Source organism: Boleophthalmus pectinirostris, unplaced genomic scaffold (genome assembly GCF_026225935.1).
Source record: "Boleophthalmus pectinirostris isolate CB_2022bp ecotype Guang Dong unplaced genomic scaffold, ASM2622593v1 HiC_scaffold_4, whole genome shotgun sequence".
In the NCBI taxonomy this organism is placed as follows: Eukaryota; Metazoa; Chordata; class Actinopteri; order Gobiiformes; family Gobiidae; genus Boleophthalmus; species Boleophthalmus pectinirostris.
The window spans coordinates 29,122,707-29,149,274 of NW_026571353.1; the positions used below are offsets into that span (position 1 = coordinate 29,122,707).

General features: G+C 40.1%; 1 protein-coding gene across 1 annotated transcript in view; it reads left to right on the forward strand.

Annotated features, from left to right (window-relative positions):
* Positions 1-26,298, forward strand: part of pgm5 (phosphoglucomutase 5) — a 74,415-nt gene extending 48,117 nt beyond the window's left edge. Inside the window, exons 10-11 of the mRNA XM_020932322.2 lie at positions 20,384-20,521; positions 25,423-26,298. Of these exons, the coding sequence (XP_020787981.1) occupies positions 20,384-20,521; positions 25,423-25,512 (228 nt within the window). The 3' untranslated portion in view covers positions 25,513-26,298. The remainder of the gene's footprint in view (positions 1-20,383; positions 20,522-25,422) is intronic.
* Positions 26,299-26,568: the final 270 nt, after the last annotated feature.

Below are 26,568 nucleotides of genomic sequence, written 5' to 3' on the forward strand. Positions count from 1 at the left end.
GCGGTCTACAACTTCCGAGGTTCTTGCAAACCGTCTAGTGCAGTCATGTCCAAACTATGGTCCATGGGTCAACTGCGGCCCTCACACAAATTTTTCTCGGCCCTCAGGCTTCCAAGTGAATTGGCCTGAATTACCTTGCATCAATTAGAAATTAACTTTTTACTGCAAGTTTATTGAAAATCTGCCATAATAAAGCCAATATTGAATATTTAGCGTGTGGTTTTAAGGATTTTAACATGAACTAGAAAAGCACTCAGAGAGCGCAGACCTCCGCCAAGGACTACCCCCATTTTTTATATAAATTGCGATAAAATCAGTCTTCTGGATCAGATCCGGATCAGCCTTTGGAATATGAAAGAGGATCCCATTGTCCATCCCTGAGTCAAATTTCATGGGGTTTGGTCAATAATTAACCGAGATATTGAGAAACAAAATTTTTGGCCCCATTTACCACAATGTTAACTAAAATTTCAAAGTGATCCAGAATCCAGGATTTCTTCCGGATCACCCCCAAAATGAAATCAGTTCTTCCTTTTCACATTTCCAACAAATCCTGAAAATTTCATCAAAATCGGTCCATAACTTTTTGAGTTATGTTGCTAACAGACAAACAAACAAACAAACAAACAACAAACAAACAAACAAACAGACAAACATAACCTCCTTGGCGGAGGTAATAAAGTCTGATGTCTCATTCTAACATGTTAAACATGCACATATTTCAATTATTCACTCTATTGAGCACCAGTCTACAGCCCTCGATTGGCCCTCTGCTTCATCTGTGTTTAGATATGTGGCCCTTGATGAAAAAAGTTTGGACACCCCTGGTCTAGTGTTTTCCGATTTCTGATCTAGTCACTGGAGAGACATGAAATTGAGCAGAGGCACTAGGTGGCACCAGCCTGAATAACACTTGTCTATAATGAGCTGAAATGTAATATTATTTAGATCACCAGGGTAGTATTACATTCGATTGCAAATCCTTGTCAAATTAGGTAATGTTATTTGAGGGCAACTTCTCGAGTGCATGTACAGCCAGCAGGTGCATAGACAGAGTACAGACATTGTGTGAAATATTGTTCTGAATAAAATAAAACACAATTTAAGATGAAGAAAAAGAGGTAGAACACATCACTGGGTCTTAAAAGAGTAAAAAAAATAGCAGTACAGGTGTTCTATAAAGGTTAAAACAGTAGTCTTTAAACAGAAAGTTACCCTGACTGGAAAATGTAAAAGTGGGGAACGTACAAACCCAAGGCACTCCAACTGAATATAAAAATAAAAGTCCTTTATTGCATGAAGGGACGCCAACGTGTTTTGTCAGGGCAAAGTGGTAAAAAACACAATTTAACTTGGTAGCGATAAGCCGACATTAGCAAATTTAGACTAGACACAGAAGATTTTGTGCCAGTTTCCACTCTAATCACTCATACAACATTCTTACACTTGCTTGGTGATAGGAGTGTCATGCCCAAGGACACAACCACTGAGCTACCTCCACCTGATTCAAGGACATTATCACTATTTCTTGGTGTCTTATTTATTTGTTTGAGTATTCGATTGGCGCCTTGCAGGAGTATGTGTTCACGGTCCATTGGTTTGCCATAGATTGTCTAGATATATAATGAAATGAAGTACGTCTTACAAAACTGAACGAAAATGACTTTGTGAGTTGGTTCACATGAGGTTATGTCTGCCTGGGGACTGTTGAAAAATCTTCCATTTTAGCGAAGCAGTCAGTTATGTGTCTCTGGTGATTTTGGGAGCTCCCTTGTTTGGAAAGCATCTGTTTTCCATTTTCAGCATTATGAAAATTACATAAAAACATGTTCTTTTAATCACATATTTTACCATTGTGCCTCATGTATGTTTAACAGCTCTGCTCGGTAGATACTGTACTTACTTTGACTCTTTTCTCTGTATGTAGGAGCCCCAAACATATATAGCGTATGGTTACATGATGAAAATAAAGATATTAATACTTTGCAGGTGCATCAACATTTCTTTGGGGTGTGATGCTAACCTGAAGCACTACTCTATTAGAAGCTCTGTTACTCAAGTTAAGACTTTAATTTGAGTTTTATCATAAATTCCAGAATATGAGCCTCTACTTTTTCCTCATGCTTTGAACCCTGCGGCTAATTAAACAATGAGGCGAATATATGGACGGATTCTTTGTTTGGCACATTGTCCATTCATATATACGGTTTATGGTTTGGCAACACAGAGGATACACGTAGCCTGAGTGCAGAATCTAGGGTTAACATGAAGTTGCGACACTAGCTATTTTGTCAGTGCACTCAAATATAGTCATGTGATCAAATAAGGTATGACGTTAAATGAACATTAGTGAGGGGGAAACGTCTCACACTTCAGTGGCCGGACATCCACTCATACCTGATTGACAGAACTACCCCGGCCAACGAGAGAGTCTGAAATCTGCTGAAATCCTACAAGACACTGACATGATACAGACGGGACAGAGGCTCTTTCTGCAGGAGACATGCGCAGGGAGAGACGGGGGTGATGCGGCGAGGAAGATGCTCGTTCGATTGTGTTTTGAACAGTTATTTTGCGCTTCATACACACACCCTCCTCATGGAAAACACACGAAGAAATGCAGCTTTTAAGTTAAAGGTGATTGATGTGGCTGTGGAAGAAGGAAACAGAGCTGCTGCACGTGAACTCGGCATCAATGAATCGATGGTGAAATTTTGGCGACGGCAGCGTGACGAATCGACAAAAAGACGACAAAAGCTTTCAGAGGCGATAAAAGCAGACGGCCCAAACTTGAAAACGTTCTTGAAGACGTGGACACCTGCGGCTTATATTCAGTTGCAGCCTATATATGTACAATTTTAAAATTTAGTTATATCGTTATATAGTTATATTCAGGCGCGCTCAATAGTCCGGAATTTACGTTAATACTTTGCAGGCGCCTCAACATTTCCTGGGGGTGTGATGCTGAAACTGAAAGCACTGCTCTCTTAGAAGCTCTGTTAGTCAAATTAAGACTTTCATTTGAGCTTTATATTAACACAATCTGACCTGAAAGAGCTGGCTTGGTTGAAACTACAACGCGTGAAATTATTTGTGCCCATAAACTTGTCTCGTATTGATCACAGGCTCCTGAAAATGTGCTGTTTAAATCCATTTTGTTTAGTTTTTCTTGAGTTTTTGGATGATTTTAAACTCTTTTGTCTGTATTCGCACCGTCGGCGTGATGTGTCTGCAAAGTATCAGTAGATGAATGCAAGATTAATCGCAGTCAGATCAAAATCTCAATTTGAATGGACACAATAAGCAAATATTTGATTGCAAACAACAAAATCTCCTGTCTTATCATCGGCTGATCCTCTGCAACTGATGTCGTCAAGATTCTCTGGGTGTGATTCTAATGTCGGCTGTGCTCCGTCTGAAGTTCTGTGACTCAAGTTAGACTTTAATCTGATATTTATTTTAACACAATCTGACCTTCAAGAACAGACTTAGCTGGAACTACAAAAGGAGAGATGATTTGTGTGTGTGTGTCAAACAAATCCCACTTAAACAACATTAGTCACAAGCCAGTTATCTGTATTAGCCAATGTTTTTTTTAAAGTTAGTCACTCGCATCATTTGTTGAAAACATGTAAAGAGGACCATGAACGCTTCTATTGATCACAGGCTCCTGAAAATATGCTGTTTAAATCAATTTCGTGTTTTTCTTTCAGTTTTCAGATTTATCTTAATATTTATCTCTTGTGGCTGTGTTTGTTAACATGACCCTGACTTCTGCAAACATGTTCTGAAATGTAAATTAAAGATCGACTGATTTGCCTTTTGTTATGGCCAATTTAGAATCAAGAGGAACCGATGGCCAATGACATCAGTCGATATTTATGGGTTAATATGTAGAGCAAATTTAGACACATTTTTCCCAGATTATTTAGTTATAATTTAGTACAAACTCATCCACAAACAGTATTAATTAGAGGTGTAACAATAACCAAAATATCGTGATATTGTATCGTCAAAAGTCTCTCAATAATATCGTGGACCATCACAGTATATCGAATTACAAGTTTCTTTGCTTAAACTCATTGTTACGGTGCAGCAATAGCCAAAAAAACAGAGAGAACTACATCGACCATGATCCTTTGCTCCGTTTTGGTGCAAACTACAAGAAGAAATAACAGTTCTAAACACTATTAAATCTTAGTTCTTTGGATTAAGTCTTGTCAAGGCATTTTAAGAGGAAAAAGTTGCATATTCACAATTTTAGTAGCCTCTACAAAATAAATACCGCAATAAATATCGTACGGTGAGATATATATTGTTAAAATATTGTACCGTGAGATTTGGATATTGGAGGCTTTCAATCTGTGCCAACACCAACTTGTAGCGTAGTCACATTTTTGCAGTACCCTCTGTGGACTAAAGTGTTCAAAATAATCTTTATGCATCTATTTTTTATGCATATTTGCCATATTTTCCACACCAACTCGGAGCGCCCTATACACAAATCCACCCGAATGTCCCAGCACGACTTCAGTAAACTACAAAGCCGCACCAAACGCAGCGCACGCAAACACGCACGGAGCAGACAGCGACCGTGCGGCGAAAAACACCCACAGCCACACTCATCACTCCACGTGGACGAGAAACGGAGCGGAGGAACCGAAAAAGCGAGCGCAATGTGCCACTTCTAGACACAACTGAACAACTGAGTCACTGCGAACTCGCCGGCGATCCAGCGGTCCCAGACATCACCCTCCCTACACGCCACAACTGAACAAAGCCCAGAGTCACCGTGAACGCGCCAAACAAAGTCCCACTGACCCATCCAACTGTTGTGTTTCATTTAAAGTCCGGTGCGGTTTATTTGTGAAAAAAGTTCGAAAATAGACTATTTAATTTAATTGCTTTATAATCCAGAGCGCCCTATAGTGCAGAAAATACGGTAAGCTGCTGGATGGGCCAATTAAAATATCGGCCTGTGGAGATTTATGGCCGATAGCTGATACACTAAAAAGCGCAAATATTGGCCCGATATTCGACCGACACATTGGCCTGTCTCTAATGTAAATTCTTGGATTAGTTTAGCAGTTCATTCCACTTTTCTCTCTGGAGTGATTGCTTCTGGACATGTTAAAATGTGCACTTTGAAAAGCATCCAACTCTCAAAACAAAACAAAAGTTGCAAATCTAATCTCAGTGTTTGTTGCAGCCCTGGATTCCACATAACAAATCAGAAAGAAGACTGAATAAATACATTGTCCTGGGAGTGTTGAGTGGACCAGCTGACTGCAGAGAGGTGTGGACTTCCTCATAGCGTTGGAGGCTTTGATAGTCTTTGACCCCTCCTAAAATCACTATGTGTTTAAGCCTGCGCACAGTTGTCTAGTCCCACATGTGCCGAAGCGCTGAGTCGACCTGCCCTGACTACAAACACTCGTCACTGACTCTGCATAGTTCACATCAAAGGGGGAAACTGGACACTGCAGCCCTTTGCTTTCGTGTTCAAAGAAAGTTTAGTTAGGTTTGGTCACCATATGCTTTTTAACAAGTGAGAATCTGTAGCATTTTTGTTCTTTTTGTATTATTTGTTGTGAGCTAACTCTCTGTAGGGTTGGAAAAAATCATTATCACGATTATTTTGGTCAATATTGAAATCACGATTATTCAAACGATATTTTTTTTAGTTACACGATGCATTTATTCAGCATTTCTCTCTAAAAAAGCCCACTTTGTTACTGATAATTTACACAAAACTTTAAAATTAGAAATAAATATAGGCTACAGATATGAATCTTGCAGCAGTTTTGCGATGTATAAAACATAAAATGAATAAATTATACTTTGAACATGAAATAAAGCATAGAAAAACGTAAATGTATCCAAAATAAACTAAATATCCAGCTGTTCTATAATCTCTACATTTAAAAAATAAAACAAATATACTTATTTCTATAAAAAATAACGTTAAGCTTTATCGTTTCAACTTGATTATTCAAATTTGGAGATCACTTTGACACACAAATCAAAATCGCGATCAAAATTCAATTAATTGCACAGCCTTAACTCTTTGTTTACTAAAATAAAAATGTATTTAAAGGTTCTATATTACACAAATTGGATTCTTGCGAGCGTTAAACCATGTTATAATGCTGTTACTTCCTCAAAAACATACCTGGAGTTGTGTTTTGTTTCATTTGCACATGCTTGAGTAACCCATTATTAAGCTCGGAATGCTCTGTTCCACCTTGTGATGTCATGTAGTTGTAGTTTTTAAGTTCACAGCTAACTTTTACCTTTTCTTAGTATAGATTCCAGGTCTGAAATGATCCAAATGACTCTAGAGAAAGATCAGAAAATAGTGTAATATGGGTCCTTTGAATGTGTAACTCAATCTTTTTCTGCAGCCTTTTTGTTGCCGTGGTTACAGTGGACGCTATCCCTAAAATCGTGTTAGTCTCTCAGGTAATCCTCCGTCCTCGTGGCCTCTCCTGTTTGTTATTACAGCCGCATGCTTCTGGACAGACTTAGATCAGCTGTTGTGTCTCTCACTCTGGCCCTTCCATTATCTGTCCGGACAAAAGCAGACATTTTAAACCTCCCATATTCTGCTTATCTTATCTATCGTATCTTATTATTTTAACTTTTTCACAACTAAGCTTTTTTTTTTTTTTTATCGTAACAGGGAGTGATGTGTGTGTAGAGAAAATGACTCAACAGAGGAGGTGGACTGTGGAGTAGGCCATGACTAGGGGTGTGCAAAAGTATCAAAATATCGATATATCGTATCGTTTAATGTGATGATACAGTATTGATATCGTAGGCTGTTGTATCGATATGTCGCCAAGAGTATTTTTTGGTTTATTTTACTAAATTATTTTGTTACAGCGCTGCAGTTTTGTTGCTTGTTTATGCGACACATTTGACATTTTCACTGTTTTGATGATTAAAATGGGCATTTTTCATATCAACGTTGCACAAGAAGTCGTTTAATAAAGACTTTTAGTATCACAGCCATGATTTAGCCTTTATTTTTTATCAAATCAATATATCATATCAAACCGAAAGTACACTGTATCGAGGTATGTATCGTATCGGTATGGTAGCCTATGTATCGAGGTATGTATCGTATCGTAGCCTATGTATCGAGGTATGTATCGTATCGTAGCCTATGTATCGAGGTGTGTATCGTATCGTAGCCTATGTATCGAGGTATGTATCGTATCGTAGCCTATGTATCGAGGTATGTATCGTATCGTAGCCTATGTATCGAGGTATGTATCGTATTGTAGCCTATGTATCGAGGTATGTATCGTATCGTAGCCTATGTATCGAGGTATGTATCGTATCGTAGCCTATGTATCGAGGTATGTATCGTATCGTAGCCTATGTATCGAGGTATGTATCGTATTGTAGCCTATGTATCGAGGTATGTATCGTATCGTAGCCTTGTGTATCGAGGTATGTATCGTATGGTAGCCTATGTATCGAGGTATGTATCGTATCGTAGCCTATGTATCGAGGTATGTATCGTATGGTAGCCTATGTATCGAGGTATGTATCGTATCGTAGCCTATGTATCGAGGTATGTATCGTATCGTAGCCTATGTATCGAGGTATGTATCGTATCGTAGCTATGTATCGAGGTATGTATCGTATCGTAGCCTATGTATCGAGGTGTGTATCGTATCGTAGCCTATGTATCGAGGTATGTATCGTATCGTAGCCTATGTATCGAGGTATGTATCGTATCGTAGCTTGTGTATCGAGGTATGTATCGTATCATAGCCTATGTATCGAGGTATGTATCGTATCGTAGCTTGTGTATCGAGGTATGTATCGTATGTATCGAGGTATGTATCGTATCGTGCTTGTGTATCGAGTATGTATCGTATATAGCCTATGTATCGAGGTATGTATCGTATCGGCTGTGTATCGAGGTATGTATCGTATGTAGCCTATGTATCGAGGTGTGTATCGTATCGTAGTATCGTAGTATTATGTATATGTATCGTAGCTTGTGTATCGAGGTATGTATGTATCGTAGCTTGTGTATCGAGGTATGTATCGTATCTATGTATCGAGGTATGTCGTAGCCTATGTATCGAGGTATCGTATGTATGTATCGAGGTATGTATCGTATGGTAGTAGTATGTATGTGTATCGTAGCTTGTGTATCGTATGTATCGTATAGCCTATGTATCGAGGTATGTATCGTATAGCCTATGTATCGAGGTGTGTATCGTATCGTAGTATCGTATCGTATAGCCTATGTATGGTATGTATCGTATCGTATGTATCGAGTATGTATCGTATCATAGCCTATGTATCGAGGTATGTATCGTATCGTAGCCTAGGTATCGAGGTATGTATCGTATCGGCAACTTCTTAATGATACCCAGCCCTAGTCACGACCATAATACATATCTTTTAAAATCATTTTTTGAAGTAACCCATGACTGCAAGACATATATAACTTATTTTAAAATATATTTCTGAACTTAAATAAACCATTACGTTTTGGTTTAAATGTGTTTTTAAAATGTAATCTTATCATCACTTTTATGTTGCGCCTGTTATCTTTTCACCATACAAAAGATATAATATTTGTTTTAGACTGTTGATTGACGACTGTCTTTATTTTTCATCATTCTGAAACCCACAAAGATAGATCAATATCCATTTTTTCATGACCAATGCTGATATCGATTATTTAGAATCCAGAGGAACCAGTGGCCCATGACCGTGATATTTTTGGACCAATATATCCCCAATTTTGGTAATTTTTTTCAAATTATCTAATTACAATTCAGTACAAACTCATCCACAACCTTCTTTAACTACACATTTTTACTGTAGCCTATTTAGTCTTAAAAGTGCATTGTAACTTTGCTGGTGGAGGGTCCATCACCTGTTTACTTCTATGGAGATGCCATTACTCTGCCTGGAATGTTCCGCAGTATGACTTTAAACAGTTCCACCTTGCGTTTATTCAGTTACAGGTGGTTTTATAGCTGAAAAATCTTAGAAAAACAGGCCTTCTGACTGTGAGCGGTGTTGCCTCTCCGCAGATTTGACCTCCATCTTGGTCTGTTTTGGTCTCCATGAAGATAGAAAGATTTAATACACCACAAAAACTCGAATCTAGCCAAGTTAAGATAAGTTGAATTAAGAAAGTTTTATCATGGTTTGAGTAAATTTCACTTGACAAGTAAAATGATCTGCCAAGACTTTTTGTAGTTAAAATATGAAAATACATCTGGCTACACTTAAACTAAGAAAAACAACAACTCTTTGTGCGTAAAATAAGAAACAAAATCAAATGTTGCTTGAATTAAGAAAACCACACGTATTACACTGGTAGATAATTTTACTTGTCAAGTTGAATTTACTCAAATAAAGTGAAATGTTCTTAATTTAAGTCACTTTAACTTATTTAGATATTGTTTTTTTGCAATGTACCGTACTGTGAAATTTCCCAGACAAAGCAATCACATGTCCATGGAGAAAAGAATTTGATGGACCAGAAAAATTACACAATGCACCTTTCAAATTTGTTCATCGTTATCTGAATCATTCTCATTTTTCATCATTCTGAAACTCACGGATTGGAGATTAGATGCTTAAAAAGCAGTGTTGGGAGCAACGTGTTATAAAAGTAATGAATTACAGTAATGCATTGCTTTTTACTGTAACGCAGTAATATAAGGCATTACAGGGAAAAAATAATAATATTTTACTCGGTACAAATGTCAGGAACGCGCTTTACAATGCTTTTTTAACCTGGATTGAAGTGGTGGGTTTTTCTTTATACAAAGTCACTAAAATTACTGCAAAATCAGCAGTGGTGAAATGCCGTGAGACGTGAGCGAAAGGACCGACGCAGAACTCCGTGCTCCACGGAGCTAACCGCAGCTGACACCCGATAGCGTCTTGCAGACACCCTGTTCCATGGGCTCGGGGTTCTCTCTGCGGCGGTCCTAGATTCCAAGATCTAGTCCAAGATTAGTCCTGGTTTGGTCCTGTGTAGTCCTGGTCCTGGTTTAGTCCTGGTTCAGTCCTGGTTTAGTCCTGGTTTAGTCCTGGTTCAGTCCGGGTTCAGCTCTGGTTCAGTTTTGGTTTAGTCTGGTCTCGGTTCAGTCCTGGTTTATCCTAGTTTAGTCCTGGTTTAGTCCTGTTTAGTCCTTTAGTCCTGGTTTAGTCCTGGTTTAGTCCTAGTCCTTTAGTCCTAGTTTAGTCCTGGTTTAGACTGGTTTAGTCCTGGTTTAGTCCTGGTTCTTTAGTCCTGGTTTCTGGTTTAGTCCTGGTTTAGTCCTAGTTTAGTCTGGTTTAGACCTGGTTTAGTCCTGGTTTACTCCTTGATTCATTCTGGTTTATACCTAGTTTAGTCCTGGTTCACTTCTGGTTTAGACCTACTTTAGGCCTGGTTCAGGCCTGGTTTAGTCCTGGCTTAGACCTGGCTTAGACCTAGTTTAGACGTAGTTTATTCCTGGTTTAATCCTCGGTTCAGTTCTGGTTTATTTCTAGTTTAGTCCTGGTTTAGTTCTGGTTTAGTCCTGGTTCAGTTCTGGTTTATTTCTAGTTTAGTCCTGGTTCAGTCCATATACGGTGCAAAAGTTCAGCATCTTCACAGTTATTTTGATGAACGTAACTTAAAAGTAATGTGTAATGTTTTATATTTTAAATACAGTAATATTTTAATGTAACGAATTACTTTGAAATGACAGTAACATGATGATAAAAACGCATTACAGTTTTAAAGTAACTTGCCCAACAGTGTCAAAAAGTGTACTTGCTGCCTTCAACATCCAAAACGTCAGCGCCAATGAACTTGTAGGTGGACGTTTAAGCTCTTCACATGTTGAGGGAAAACCATGTCTGCGCTCCACGAAAATAGAAGTGGGAGGATGGATGGATATGTGGGATTATCGGGCAGTGGTACGGACGCCTCTGTGGTCCTCTGCATTCTACACTGTCTAAGTATTTTACCCAGACTGAGTGACACGCGCAGCTTCAAACACACCGAGGATTTTCAACAGACTCCACAGGTTTAAAGTGAACTGTCCCCGTCTCCAAACTCAGGCACGAGAACTGATCTGAACACACTGAACACACTGAACACACTGAACACACTGAACACACTGAACACACTGAACACACTGAACACACTGAGGGAGGGAGGGAGAGGGAAGAGAGAGAGAGAGAGAGTGAGAGAGGGAGGGGAAGAGAGAGAGAGAGATGAAGAGAGAGGGAGAGAAAAAGACAAAGAGAGGGAGGGAGAGAAGGGGAAGAGAGGAAAGAAGGGAGAGAGGGAGGGACAGAAATAGAGAAAAAGAGAGAGAGAGCAAGAGAGGGAGGGGAAGAGAGAGAGAGGAAGAGAGAGGGAGAGAAAAAAGACAGAGAGGGAGGGAGAGAGAGGGAGAGAGGGAGAAAAGAGTGAGAGAGAGAGAGGAGAGAGGGAGGGGAAGGGAGAGAGAGAGATGAAGAGAGAGGGAGAGAAAAAAGACAAAGAGAGAGGGAGGGAGAGAGAGGGAAGAGAGGAAAGAAGGGAGAGAGGGAGGGACAGAAAATAGAGAAAGAGAGAGGAGGGGAAGAGAGAGAGAGGAGAGAGGGGAGAGAAAAAGAGAGAGGGAGGAGAGAGAGGAAGAGAGAGGGAGAGAAAAGACAGAGGGAGGGAGAGAGAGGGAGAAAAAGAGAGAGAGCGAGAGAGGGAGGGGAAGAGAGAGAGAGAAGAGAGGGAGAGAAAAAGACAGAGGGAGGGAGAGAGAAGGAAGAGAGAGGGAGAGAAAAAAGACGAGGGAGGGAGAGGAGAGAGAAAAAGAGAGAGAGAGAGAGAGGGAGGGAGAGAGAGAGAGGAAGAGAGAGGGAGAGAAAAAAGAGAGAGGGAGGGAGAGAGAGGAAGAGAGAGGGAGAGAAAAAAGACAGAGGGAGGAGAGAGAGGGAGAAAAAGAGTGAGAGAGAGAGAGCGAGAGAGGGAGGGGAAGGGAGAGAGAGAGATGAAGAGAGAGGGAGAGAAAAAAGACAAAGAGAGGGAGGGAGAGAAGGAGGAAGAGAGGAAAGAAGGGAGAGAGGGAGGGACAGAAATAGAGAAAAAGAGAGAGAGAGCAAGAGAGGGAGGGGAAGAGAGAGAGAGGAAGAGAGAGGGAGAGAAAAAAGACAGAGGGAGGGAGAGAGAGGGAGAGAGGGAGAAAAAGAGTGAGAGAGAGAGAGCGAGAGAGGGAGGGGAAGGGAGAGAGAGAGATGAAGAGAGAGGGAGAGAAAAAAGACAAAGAGAGGGAGGGAGAGAAGGAGGAAGAGAGGAAAGAAGGGAGAGAGGGAGGGACAGAAATAGAGAAAAAGAGAGAGAGCGAGAGAGGGAGGGGAGAGGAGAGAGGAGAGAGAGGGAGAGAAAAAAGAGAGAGGAGGGAGAGAGAGGAGAGAGAGAGAAAAAGACAGAGGGAGGGAGAGAGAGGGAGAAAAAGAGTGAGAGAGAGAGAGCGAGAGAGGGAGGGGAAGGGAGAGAGAGAGATGAAGAGAGAGGGAGAGAAAAAAGACAAAGAGAGGGAGGGAGAGAAGGAGGAAGAGAGGAAAGAAGGGAGAGAGGGAGGGACAGAAATAGAGAAAGAGAGAGAGCGAGAGAGGGAGGGGAGAGGAGAGAGGAAGAGAGAGGAGAGAAAAAGACAGAGGGAGGAGAGAGAGAGAAGAGAGAGGGAGAGAAAAAAGACAGAGGGAGGGAGAGAGAGGGAGAAAAAGAGTGAGAGAGAGAGAGCGAGAGAGGAGGGGAAGGGAGAGAGAGATGAAGAGAGAGGGAGAGAAAAAAGACAAAGAGAGGGAGGGAGAGAAGGAGGAAGAGAGGAAAGAAGGGAGAGAGGGAGGGACAGAAATAGAGAAAAAGAGACAGAGCAAGAGAGGGAGGGGAAGAGAGAGAGAGAGAAAAAAGACAGAGGGAGGGAGAGGAAGAGAGGGAGGGATGAAGGGAGGAAAAGAAGGAGGGAGGGGAAAGAGAGAGGGAGAGAGAGAAAAAAGACACAGAGAGAGAAAGAGATAGAAAAGCGAGAGAGAGAGAAAGGAGAGATAGTGGGAGGGAGAAAAGAGAGAGGGAGGGAGGGAGGAGAGAGAGACAAAAAAGACAGAGAAAGAGAGAGAAAGGAGAGATTGAGGGAGGGAGAAAAGAGAGAGGGAGAGAAAAAAGACAGAGGGAGGGAGAGAGAGGAAGAGAGGGAGGGATGGAGGGAGGAAAAGAAGGAGGGAGGGGAATGAGAGAGAGAGAGAAAAAAGACACACAGAGAGAAAGAGATAGAAAAGCGAGAGAGAGAGAAAGGAGAGATAGCGGAGGGAGGAGAGAGAGAGAGAGAGACAAAAAGACAGAGAAAGAGAGAGAAAGGAGAGATTGAGGGAGGGAGAAAAGAGAGAGGGAGGGAGGGGGAAGAGAGAGGGAGAGAAAAAAGACAGAGGGAGGGAGAGAGAGGAAGAGAAGAGAAGAAAAAGACAGAAGGGAGGGAGAGAGAGGAAGAGAGGGAGGGAGGGGAGGAAGAGAGAGAGAGAGAGGAGAGAGAGAAAAAAGACACAGAGAGAGAAAGAGATAGAAAAGCGAGAGAGAGAGAGAGAGAGATAGCGGGAGGGAGGGAGGGAGGAGAGAGAGACAAAAAGACAGAGAAAGAGAGAGAAAGGAGAGATTGAGGGAGGGAGAAAAGAGAGAGGGAGGGAGGGGGAAGAGAGAGGGAGAGAAAAAAGACAGAGGGAGGAAGAGAGGAAGAGAGGGAGGAAGAGGGAGGGGGATAGAGAGGGAGAAAGGAGAGATAAAGAGAGGGAATGGGAAGGGAGGGAGGGGAAGAGAGAGAGGTAAGGAGAGGGAGAGAGAGAGAGGAAGAGAGAGGAGTCAGAGGGAGAGAGAGGGAGAGAGAGGGAGAGAGAGAGAGGGAGGAAGAGAGGGAGGGGGAAGAGAGAGAGGGAGAGAGACAAAAAAGACAGACAGAGATAGACAGAGAGAACAAAAGAGATAGAAAAGAGAGAGAGAAAGTGAAGATAGAGGAAGGGAGAAGAGAGAGCGAGGAAGAGAGGGAAGGAGGGAGGGGAAAAATCGACAGAGAGATAAAAGAGAGAGAGAGAAAGGAGAGACAGAGGGAGGGAGGGGGAAGAGAGAGCGGGAGAGAGTGAAAAAAGACAGAGAGAGAGAAAGGAGAAATAGATGGAGGGACGAAAGAGAAAGAAAAGAGAGAGAAAGGAGGGATAGAGGGAGGGAGAAGAGAGAGAGAGGGAGAGAAAGAAAAGAGAAAAGAGAGAGAAGAGGGACAGAGAGAAAAAAGTGGATAGAGAGAGAAAAGAACAATAGATAGGGAGAGAAAGAGAGAAAGAAAGGGAGCTTTAAAGTCACTTTTTGGGTCTGTCAAATGTTTTTCTCTATGGAGATGTTGTTGCGTTGTCTGGAATGTTTCACAGTATGGCATTAAACCTTTCTGTCTTCACGGAGACCAAACCAGACCAAGTTACAGGTCAGATCTGTGGAGAGGCGACCCCGCTCACAGTCAGAATAGCATTTTTTCTAGGTACTTCATCTATATTTTATCTGTATTTTAGTTATAAAACCACCTGTAATTGAATAAATGTAAAGTAAAATTGTTTAATGTCATAATGTTGTCGTATCCATAGAAACAAGCAGGTGACGAACGCCTAACCAAAAAGTGACATAATGCACCTTTAAACCGTGTTACGCTCGTCGAAAACATACCTGGAGTTGTGTTTTGTTTCATTCACACGTGCTTTTCAGTAACCCTTGATTATTCTTCTTTTTACATCTCCAAAAGCTCAAAACGTTTTGTTCCACCTTGTCGAATTCACAGCTTCCTTTTATGTTTTGTTTAGATTGGCAATTCCGGGGCCTGAAATGATCCAAATGATTCCAGTGCCAGAGGAGTCACAAGGGTTAAAGAGGGAGAGAGACGAGAGAGACGAGAGAGGGGGGAGGAGGGAGAAAGACGAGAAAGTCGATGCCAGAGGAGTCAGAAGGGTTAAAGAGGGAGAGAGAGAAACAGAAACCGAGAGAGAGTGAATGTTTGCATGGAGGAAGGAGGAGATAAAGGAGAAGGGTGGAGATTGAGAAGGAGAGAGAACGGAGAGAACACGAGGAGAGACGGAGAAAAAGTAACGCGGCAGAGGAGCTGTCAGTTCGGACATCTCTTATTAACGCCGTCTCTCGTCACTCACTCTTTAAATGTAACAGGAGCGGGCCAAAGCCAGATTAGCAACATGGATAGTGCTTTACTTTTAGCCGTGGAGCCTATAAACTCAGAGGTTATGAGAGTGTAAAGTGAGAATAAATTTAGTAATAATGACGAACAGGCTTTTTAAAAAGTTGTTTCAGTTTAATTAAAGAGGGCGTGTTTCGCAAAATGGTCTTTTTGGAGCTTTCTACCGTGTTATAATGTTATTTCCCCATCAAAAACACGACTGAAGAGGTTTTTATCCTGTATTTCATCCATGCAGGTTTGAGTAATTTAGCGATCTCTCCTATTCAAACCATAGGCTGTATAAAGACGTGGATTAAAGGGGCTGTCACACCTTGAAGATTTGACGGTTTAGAGCATATGCCGATGTATGAAAAATTTGGCAAATACGTTGGCCTACGTCAAATAAGTTATAGGTAAGTTTTGTATAAATTCTGAGGCATACGGCGATACACGGCAAGGTCGTCGAAAAATGTTTGAGCACGCTGAAAATTCTGCATACGTGGTCCATAAGCAGTGTTGGGGAGTAACAGATTACATGTACTGGAGTTACGTAATCAGAGTACAAACTATGAGTAACTGTATTCAGTCACAGTTACTGTTTCAGTGAGTGGTAATTGGATTACAGTTACTTTGTTAAAATAAATGGATTACACGGCAGTATTTTCTTGTTTTCACATTTTGGGCTATATCCTTTTTTTTTTTTTTAAACCAGGTCTAAACCAGGTCTAAACCAGGACTAAAACCAGGTCTAAACTAGATCTAAACTAGATCTAAACCAGGACTAAACCAGGTCTAAACCAGGACTAAACCAGGACTAAGGACTAAACCAGGTCTAAACTAGATCTAAAACCAGGAACTAAACCTAGATCTAAACCAGGACTAAAACCAGGTCTAAACTAGATCTAAACTAGGACTAAACCAGGTCTAAAAACTAACTAGACTAAAACCAGGACTAAACCAGGTCTAAACTAGATCTAAACCAGGACTAAAACCAGGTCTAAAACTAGATCTAAACTAGATCTAAAACCAGGATCTAAACTAGATCTAAAAACTAGATCTAAAACGGATCTAAAACCAGGACTAAAACCAGGTCTAAACTAGATCTAAACCAGGTCTAAACTAGATCTAAACCATGTCTAAAACGGATCTAAAACAGGTCTAAAACCAGGTCTAAACTAGATCTAAACCAGGTCTAAACTAGATCTAAACCATGTCTAAAACGGATCTAAAACAGGTCTAAAACCAGGTCTAAACTAGATCTAAACCAGGTCTAAACTAGATCTAAACCATGTCTAAAACGGATCTAAAACAGGTCTAAAACCAGGTCTAAACTAGATCTAAACCATGTCTAAAACGGATCTAAAACAGGTCTAAAACCAGGTCTAAACTAGATCTAAACCAGGTCTAAACTAGATCTAAACCATGTCTAAAACGGATCTAAAACAGGTCTAAAACCAGGTCTAAACTATCCTAGTCTTTGCTACTCTACTGTAAATCAAGTAATCCGAAGTATTCAGATTACATTACTCACCTTAAATAACTTCATGGATTATGTTACAAACTACATTTTGGGGTATGTAATCTGTCATCTGTAGGGGATTACATTTTAAAAGTCACCTTCCCAACACTGTCCATAAGTTGTGCGATCGTTGACACACGTTCACACACGTTAATTGTAAGTTTCTCATAAGTCCAAATACGTTGAGATAATACAAAAATAAGAACAAAAATGTGGCTGTTTGCTGCAGGTGTTCCAGTCAGTGGGAGCAGGTAGAGGGTGCTCTTGGAAAAAGGATCAGAACTCAAACACAATGGATTCCAGGAACTTCAAACAAGTAGAAAAAGTTTTTAAAAAATCACACGAGGAAAAATATAGTTAAAAGGCCTTTATTTGAATGGCCAAAGCCAACATGTTTCGACCTTAACTGTCTTCATCAGGGCTTAATGGAGCCCTGATGAAGACCTCCATTTAAGGCTTTGGCCATTCAAATAAAGGCCTTTTAACTATATTTTTCCTCAAGCAAATATTTAACTTTTTCTACTCTTTTGGAATGCCTGGAATCCGTTGTGTTTACATTGAGATAATGTCTAGTCTACCCATAACTTATGAGTAACGTGCTTTGAACCGATGTGTGACTTATATCGAACTTACCTCCAACACATTTTGACATATGCAGATGTATTTGACATGTTTCGACGACCGCAGAACTTACTGAACGTCTTTCTAACTTATAGCTTCCGTGTAATTGTGTATTGGCAGCGTTTCGGGGGATAGGTATATAAAAATGGGAAAAACGTCAGTACTCCTCCAGACTTCATGGTGAGTGGTGACCCCGTGGTACCACCCGCTACACAGATCATCCGAGTTCTTCAGAGTTGTCTTCGGCTTGTTGCTGATTAATGTTGCTACTGCGATGTTTACTGCGGTTATGAATCGTCGAGTGGCAGCGTTTTTATAAGCGACGACATGCGAGCGATACAGTACACTGCCGTCGTTGGCCATAAGTTGTGGATGCTGGCAACACGCGAAGCATTAGTTGGTATAAGTTTAATGTAAGTTATCAAAACATTCTATATAAGTTACTAATACGTCATGTAAATGTCCAAAATTGAAAACAACAACAACAAAAGAACAGCACTAGTTCAGAGTTTTGCCATCCAGCGTTTTAGGGACATTTTGGTACGTTGGCATTTGTCAAGGTGTGGCAAGGCAAGGCAAGTTTATTTGTATAGCACAATTCGTACACAAAATAATTCAAAGTGCTTTACAGAATAAGAAATACATTAAAATCATAATAAAAACAAATCAAAACATAAATAATCATAAAGATTAAAATTTAAAAAGAGAGACATAAATTGGAGAGAAGAGTGCGGAATGAAAACCTTTCAGTTATATGCACAGTTAAACAGAAATGTTTTGAGCCTGGATTTAAACAGCGTCACAGAAGAGTCTGTCTCACATGTTCACTAAGACTGTTCCAGGTTTTAGCTGCATGAACCTGAAACTCTGACTCCCCTTGTTTAGTCCAGACTCTGGGCACCAGCAGGAGGCCGGTCCCTGAGGTCCTCAGAGTGCGAGATGGTTCATATGACACTAACATGTCACAGATGGACTTTGGTGCTCGGCCAAAGTGCTCGGAGAGACTTGTACACAAGCAGAGCTGCTTTAAAGTCTATTCTCTGAGCCACAGGAAGCCAGTGCAGAGACCTGAGCACAGGACTTATGTGCTCGTACTTCCTAGTTCGAGTTAGGACCCGAGCTGCAGCGTTCTGGATGTACTACAACTGTCATACAGCTCATAACAGGGCCATAAGGGAATTTGTTCAACAGAAAGAAGTGATTTAATATTTTTTTCTTAGCTGTTTTTGTTTGTATATTTGTGTTTGCTCAAACTACAAATGTTTAAAAAAAAATAGTGAAGTAGAAAGTACAGGTATCTGCTCTCAAAAGTAAAATGCATCCATTTTAAAATCTACTAACTAAAGTATGAATAGCAACATATTTGACTTAAGTACTGAACTTTACTACTTTTACTTTGTTGCCTTCCACCACTGAGTTCCATATTAGGAATAGGAATTTATTTACGGACAAAATAGTGAAATAAAAACCCCAGGATCACGTAGAGCGGGTTAATACCAACATGGCGAGGCTCCCAGCAGCAGTCACAGAGAGAGAGGCGACACTATTCCATTGTTAAGTCAATGAGAGCCAGGTCCAATCTCGCGCCCATAGTCACTTCCTATTTGTAACTCTGTGGCTAGAGGGTTATCTAGGTCCATTTATATATATACCGTCTATTATTCGAACACTATTTACGGTTAGCTGTAAGGTTTGTCCTTTGCTCAGGCCACAAGCCGACGTCACCCTTGTTCCCACATTAGAATTGTCCATAAATATACAAAAGCATGACGCACTACGACTTCACAAACCTTATGCGATGTGTTGTGTTGTGATAGAAAGCGGACTGATTTTTGAGCATTTTGAAAACAATAAAAAGCAACATGGTGATCTAAATATGTTGCGTGTTAGTTAATACCCAATAGAAGTAAAAGTACCCCCTGCTTAAAGAATAAAACTGATCAAAAACATACTGTATTTCCTGTTGTGTTTTCAGAGGAAGGGCAGAGGAGCGTTGGAATTCCCCACAGTCGGGTTCATCTCCATTATTTTAGTCTTATCTGGTCCCTGTCAGACAGAGGCTCTCAGTACCACTCACCCAGGCACATGCAAACTCCTGTTTACAAACCTCATGTTATTCCAGTTTTATTGTGCAGAGATATCAGGGTAGGAGTTGAGTCAAGTTCACTTCTAAAAGAAAGAGACACTGATGTAATAATACACATTTAAGCATCACTGATACACATGTTGTAAAAGGTAAATATAATGAGGATGAAAAAAATGTTCCGCTGAGTTTTATATTTTACCAAGTTCATTTATTCATGTGGTTTAAATTGTTAATTGTTGTAGTAATAGTGCAAATTTTTTTCATTATTCTGAAACCCATGTATGGACAGGGCTGAAGTTCAAGGTTTTTGTAGAAGAATGGTGACCTCTAGTGGTTATTACATGTTACTGCAAATTTTTAAGTTTTCATTATTTATTTATTTATTGATATTTATATATTTATTCACTGAATTTTTTTATTTATTATTATTTATTTAGTTTATTCAGAAGTTTTTTTATTAATTTTTTTTCTTCATTTTTGTTATTGATTTTTATAATAATTACTTAATATAAAATATTAATTATAAATTAAACTAGACTAAATTAATTATAATAATTAATTACTTTTCTTTATTATTATTATTATTAGTAGTAGTAGTAGGAGTAGTATTAATAGTAGTAGTAGTAGTAGTAGATTTATTATTAGTAGTAGAATTATTATTATTAGAATTATTATTATTATTATCATCATTATTATTGTTGTTGTTGTTATTATTTATTTTCATGTATTCTTATATTGATTAATTTTATGTAAAAAAAAAAAAGTAAATCTATGCATATATGTATTGTGCCATATATGAAGAAACACAAAAAAAAAAAAATCGTATTGCAAATTTGAAAAGAATGACTGTCACCTCATTCTGTCACTGCCATGTGATTGCTTCTCTCCGCACTCTTGCCGTCCATAAATATTAGATCAGTGGACTCAGATTTGTCTTTGTTGTGATGTGTCCAGGGTCTGAGGATCATCTTCAGTGAGTCTTCCCGGTTGGTTTTCCGGATGAGCGGGAGCGGCGGAGGTTGTGGTGCCATTATCCGTATTTACGCCGAGAGTTTTGAGCGGGACCCCGAGAGACACAGCCGCGAGACACAGGTACAGTGAAGAAGTAACTGTAAGTAGCTCTTGTGCTTTGAAAAGTTCACTGCGTAACCTTTCTGGTGAGGGATATGCAATGTTATTGTCTCCATGGCGATGTTACTGCTTTGCCAACAGTGTTTCACAGTATTGAACTCTGTCCTCTATCTCCATGTAAAGTGAAGCAGGGTGGATCATCCGAGGACAGCCAAGAAGCATTCATCACACAGTTCTGATTTTAGAAAACATTTTACTAATTTATCTCCACAGATACATTTTTGTCTCATTGTACCACATGCATAGTTCAGTGAGATTCAGCTGGTCTTCCGATTTTCTTCTTAATTTATGTTATTAGGTTCTTTTTTCAGACCAAGAGTTTGTTTTCATACCTTCTCAGAGTGGTCACGTGATGTTGCTGTGACATGTCCGGTCATCTGATTTGAACAGGTTTTGGCGCTGTCTTCCTACCGGTGGAAGCAGGACGACAGCGCCATCTGCAGTCTGACTTCCTCAGGACAGTATCCCAGGTGTGTGAGAGTAAAAAAAAAAAAAAAAAACTCATCCCGAAGGTGTGCACACGAGCAACAAAACACAAAGCAGAACAGGAACAACTCAACCACATTATGGACTGGGAGAAAACATAATTGGGACAGAGGAAAAGAAACATCGTCACTGGATTAAAAATCAAAATGCGGAAACGTGCCCATGGGACTATAAACCGGGACGAGGGGGCTTTTTTTCTCACACACACTTCGGATACTGTCCTGAGGAAGTGGGACTGCAGATGGCACTGTCATCCTGCCTCCACCGGTACGAAGTAGAGATGCACGGATGCCGGTTACAGCCAGTGGTATCCGCTAATGCTGAGTCTGTTTTGTGTTTTATCGTGTTGGAGATGGTTCATGTTAAACTTTTCAGAGAATGATTGTCCGTCTGCAGGTCATACGCATAGACTGTATATATAAATGGACATATATCCTTGCCTCCTATTGTTGTGGCGGTGAATTACTTGGCGGCGAATAGACCTCGACGCAGATCCATAAATCAAAAACAACGGCGACAACAGCAGTGTGCATTGAGTCGACGCAGAACTATACTTCGCCCTTAACCTCTCAAATAAAAAACTCTACGGGCGCGGTGTTGAAAATTGGTCAAAAGCCGTGGGTGCACATGGATAGCGGACGGATGATGAGTTTTGTGATGTGGCTGAGGATGAAAAAAATAGCCAATCTGCGCCAAAACCTGTATAAATCAGCTGACCGGACACGTTACGGCAACATCACGTGACCACTCTGAGGAAGTCAAAAACTGTCAGGTATGAAAACAAACTCTTGGTCTGAAAAAAGAACCTAAAAACGTACTACATGCATGTTTTAAAAGTCTTATATTACACAAAATTGTCTCTTGAGATCTTTAAGCCATGTTAGAATATTGTTACCTTCTCAAAAACATATTTGGAGTTGTGTTTTGTTTCATTCGCATACAGTATATTTGAATTTTTCCTTTATTATTATTTTAATTATCTGTCTACATCTCCAGAGCTCAAAATGCTCCACTTTTTTGATGTCACGTAGTGGTAGTTTTCAGGTTAATAACTACCATTCACCTTTATTCCTTTATCCAAATGATTCTAGTGACGGCGTATGGAGTTTAAAAGCACAATGGAGCACTTCCTGTATTACCACATGACATCACAAGGTAGAACTGAGGTTTTTTTTTTGTTTGTTTGCGAGAAGAACTCAGCCTAAAACACAACTCCAGGTCTGTTTGTGATAGGAAAACATTATAAAATAGATAAAAAAAACTGTGTAATATAGACCTTTTAAGATGTATTCTCATTTCAGATAATTGTTAATCTAAAATGAAATGTTTCAGGTCAGTATGTCCACAGTACAGTGTGTTTGTTTATGAGTGAACTATTATAGAAAAACAGGACTTGGCCACTGCTCTGTAAAACTCTTCATTTGGCTGTTAACTCATACATGAACCAGGATAGCTCGGCTCACATCTCTTTAAATGATCTTATCTTTATAGCTCAACTTTGTTCATGTCCAGTGTTTACAGAAGCGTAGGAAGAAAACAAGACAGGAAAAAAACCTATTTGGGTCAGAACTGAAATCAAAAAAAGAAACCCAAGAAGTCAGAGTACAGGACGAAATTAACATCTTTGGTGAAATTATGATTATTTTAAGATATTATTTATGTAGTTAGCCTGGATAAGAGAATTCTAGATCATTTCTTTTTTAAATCCATTGTAGATTAGATGAGAGGTTTTGAGAAAGAGCAGAAAATCACAATTAAAACCCCATTAATATGACTGAAAGTTGTATCATGTAACTTTTCTGGTGGTCTGCTTGTGTCCGTAGGGATAGTATGTATGGTATTAAACTTCTCCAGGCCAAGAAGTTACAGGTCAGATCTGCGGGGAGGAGGTTTCACTCACAGTAAGAATCCATGAAGGCAGTGCACCTGTAATTGAGTAAATGCAAGATATGTGGAACATTCATGACAAAGCAGTAACAGCTTCATGGAGACAAGCAGGTCACACCCACTCACCAAAAAACTGACAGTGCATCTTTAAAGCTCCTATATTACGCAAAATTGACTCTTGTGAGGTTTAAGCCATGTTATAATGTTGTTACCACCTCAAAAACATACTTAGAGTTGTGTTTTGTTTCATTCACACATGACTAATCCTTTATTATTAGTTTCTCTGCGTCTCCAAAGCTCAAAATGCTCTGTTCCATATTGTGACGTCAATCAATCAATCAATCAATCAAACTTTATTCATACAGCGCTTTTCATACAAAAATGCAACACAAAGCGCTTGTCATAAAACATTAGTTAAAGTTTACATCTGTCTTTCACCTTTTGTTCAGTTGAGCAATTCCAGCAGAGGCGGACTGGGACCAAAAAAACGGCCCTGGATTTACCCACGGAAAAACTGAGGACCGGGAGCAGGGATCGCGGGTGCGCTCCGCTTTAATCAAACGGTCCTACAGCTGGACCGCCATTCTGGCCTTCTCCAGAATGTACGGATTGCCAGTCCGTCCCCGAATTCCAGGGCTGAAATCATCCAAATAATTCTAGTGAAGGTGTATGGAAAACTTAGTACAGCTTTTCTCGTATTACCTCATGACATCACAAGGTGGAACAGAGTATTTTCGGTTTGAGAGAAGAATTCCGAAGCCTAAATAAGCAGGATTTGTGTGTTAAACGTGAATGAAACAAAACACAACTCCAGGTACTGTATGTTTCTGATGATCAAACAAAGCTTTAACAGATCAGAAAATAGTGTAATATCAATTAAACATAAAATATACTACATAAACTAATAAAAATATGAGTAAAATTATAATTGTACAGCCCAAAGTTAGTGTGAAGAATCCCTCAGTCGTCTAGGTAGAATCCATGGCGAGGAGACTGGACAAAAGTTAATTTGGTTGAAGATGTTTTGCAGCTCATCCAAAGCTGCTTCTTCAGTTCTGGTCAGAATGCTGCTGGACACTTCCTTATATCTGCCTGAAGGGAGGAGCTCACTAACTGAAACTAACACAACTACTTGTTTACAGTTTCTGTTTGTTAGTTCGGCCTATTGACCTGTGCAGGGTGTGGGGTCTAATTAGCATAACAGTTCAGGGCCATAACGGAGCTTCCACACCTCTGGACCTGACCTGGCTACATCTGTTGTTCTCTTGTTTGTTTTGATTTAGGGTTGAGGATGTTGTAAATAGGAGATAGATGGTGTCTGAGGCCTCCATTTCTGTTTAGAGAAGGATTTTCTTTCTTAACAAAAATGTCTTCTTTCACTCCCCTCTCAAACCAAATCTTTTCTCTGGCTAAAATCTGTACTTCGCTGTCCTCAAATGGCTTTCAAGTGGAGATGTACAGCAGACTGAGGTCCATTGTGGCTCTCCAGTACAGGTCAATAGGCCTAACTAACAAACAGAAACTGTAAACAAGTAGGTGTGTTAGACTATGTTCAGACTGCAGCCTGAAGTGACTCAAATCCGATTTTTTGGCCTCTATGCTCCTGTATCTGATCTTTTAATGACAGTCTGAATGACACAGATCCAATTTTTTCAAATGCGACCCAGGCCACTTGGATCTGTGCTCTTAAAACCGATACATATCAGATCTTTTGACATGCGACTTCAGTCTGAAGGACCAAAGTGCATTCATCCGACCTACACGTTATCAACAAGCCACACATGTCACTATTCTGCGCTGAAGTAGATGAAAATTGTTAATGAACTCCGTGTCACTGAAGCGAAGCACATCACCACTCACCACTCTTGGCTACGTCTCCACATCCACACGTTCCTTTCTACGGACGTTGCTGCCACTGCCCCACAAAACACCACGACCAAAACCCTCGTCCTTCTCCTTCTCAATCTCCTCTTTAAAACAAGTAAGTTGTTCATGTTCTGGCTCCAGTACAAGAGGAACTTTAAAATCGGGAGGTGCTCAATGCTCATGTCCATGTTTGGATAACTTCCGTAAACACAGAGCACGCTCGCTGTTGTTGACGTCATCGTGTCTCCAGTGCACATGCGGGACACTTTTGGGCCGTTTAATGTTCACACTGGAGACACACACAAGTCGCATTTAATTGGAAATGTGAACGACCTCGCAAAAACATCGGATTTCACAAAAAAATCCGAATTGAGCGTTAAGCCCTGCAGTCTGAACATAGCCTTAGTTTCAGAGTAGTTCGTTAGCTCCTCCCTGCAGAGAGATATAAGGAAGTGTCCAGCAGCATTCTGACCAGAACTGAAGAAGCAGCTTGGATGAGCTGCGAAACGTCTTCAACCAAAACTAACTTTTGTCCAGTCGACAAACTGAATTTTCTCCTCGTCAGCCCTAAGTTATCTTAACGGACACGAGTGTATTGAGAATATTTTTGTTGTTTCCTTCAGGTGGTGCTGGGGCCTCTTATCGCCATCGCTCTAAAAATCTCCAATATTCACGAACGGACTGGACGCCGGGGCCCCAACGTGATCACATGAACCACCAGCTCCACTAGCATTAGCATTAGCGTTAGCATTAGCACTAGCATCTGCAGTACCGGGCACAACTATGTACTTACTATGAACATTTTACAGTTTTGCTTTATTTACATTCAGCTAACAGGTAACAGCCACTAAGGTCACCGCACTGCAAAAAGCCATGTCATGTTTTGAAAATATGCAAATTTTGAATATTTGTATATCGTCTATAAAATGAAACGGTGCAAAAAGTGTTGCTGAAAAATCAAAAGAACAGAAATGTTGTAGTGTAATCCTTCAAACATGGGTATAACTATTATTAGTTCTCATTTTTCTGTGTGTAGCCGCAATTTTGAGCACTTTTGTCCATTCAAACCTGGTTCAGATTAAATATGTATTTTTGAACGCTTAGTTACTATGGCTAAAGGATAATAAAGTGAATTTTCACAATTTATTTTAGAGTAGGGATGTAACAATAACTGAAATATCGTGATATCGTATTGTCAAGTCTCACAATAATATCCTGGGCTGTCACAATATATTGAATTACAGGTTTCTTTGCTTAAATACATTGTTTTATAGTAGAAATGGACTTTTTTCACAATGGCCGGAAATGTCGCAGTGTTGGGTAAACGTCACTTCCGGTTAATGCTTTTCTGTGGCAAAATATCTGTGGAAATGTCTCGTGTATTTTCCACCAGCTTCATAAATCTGCCCCATCACCAAATCTTCATCCAACAAGGTCGACCAAGGACATATTCTGTCCATGAAGAATTTATCCACAACTATCAAGGTAAGAAAGATGAAAATATAAAGCGCGAACAACAATGACGCATTAGTGAACTACTTCTGAGCAAAACTAACATTATGGTCATGAATAAACCATAAGTAACTTGTTAACTCTGACTGATTTTAGAGTTGAAATTAAAAATTGATTTCATGATGTAGATATTCACATAGACAGAGATTTGTGTAGTTTAAATGCTCGTCATGTAATCTGTGAACATCCGTAGCATTTAAACTGCACAAATCTCTGTCTATGCTAATATCGACATCATGAAATCTATTTTTAATTTT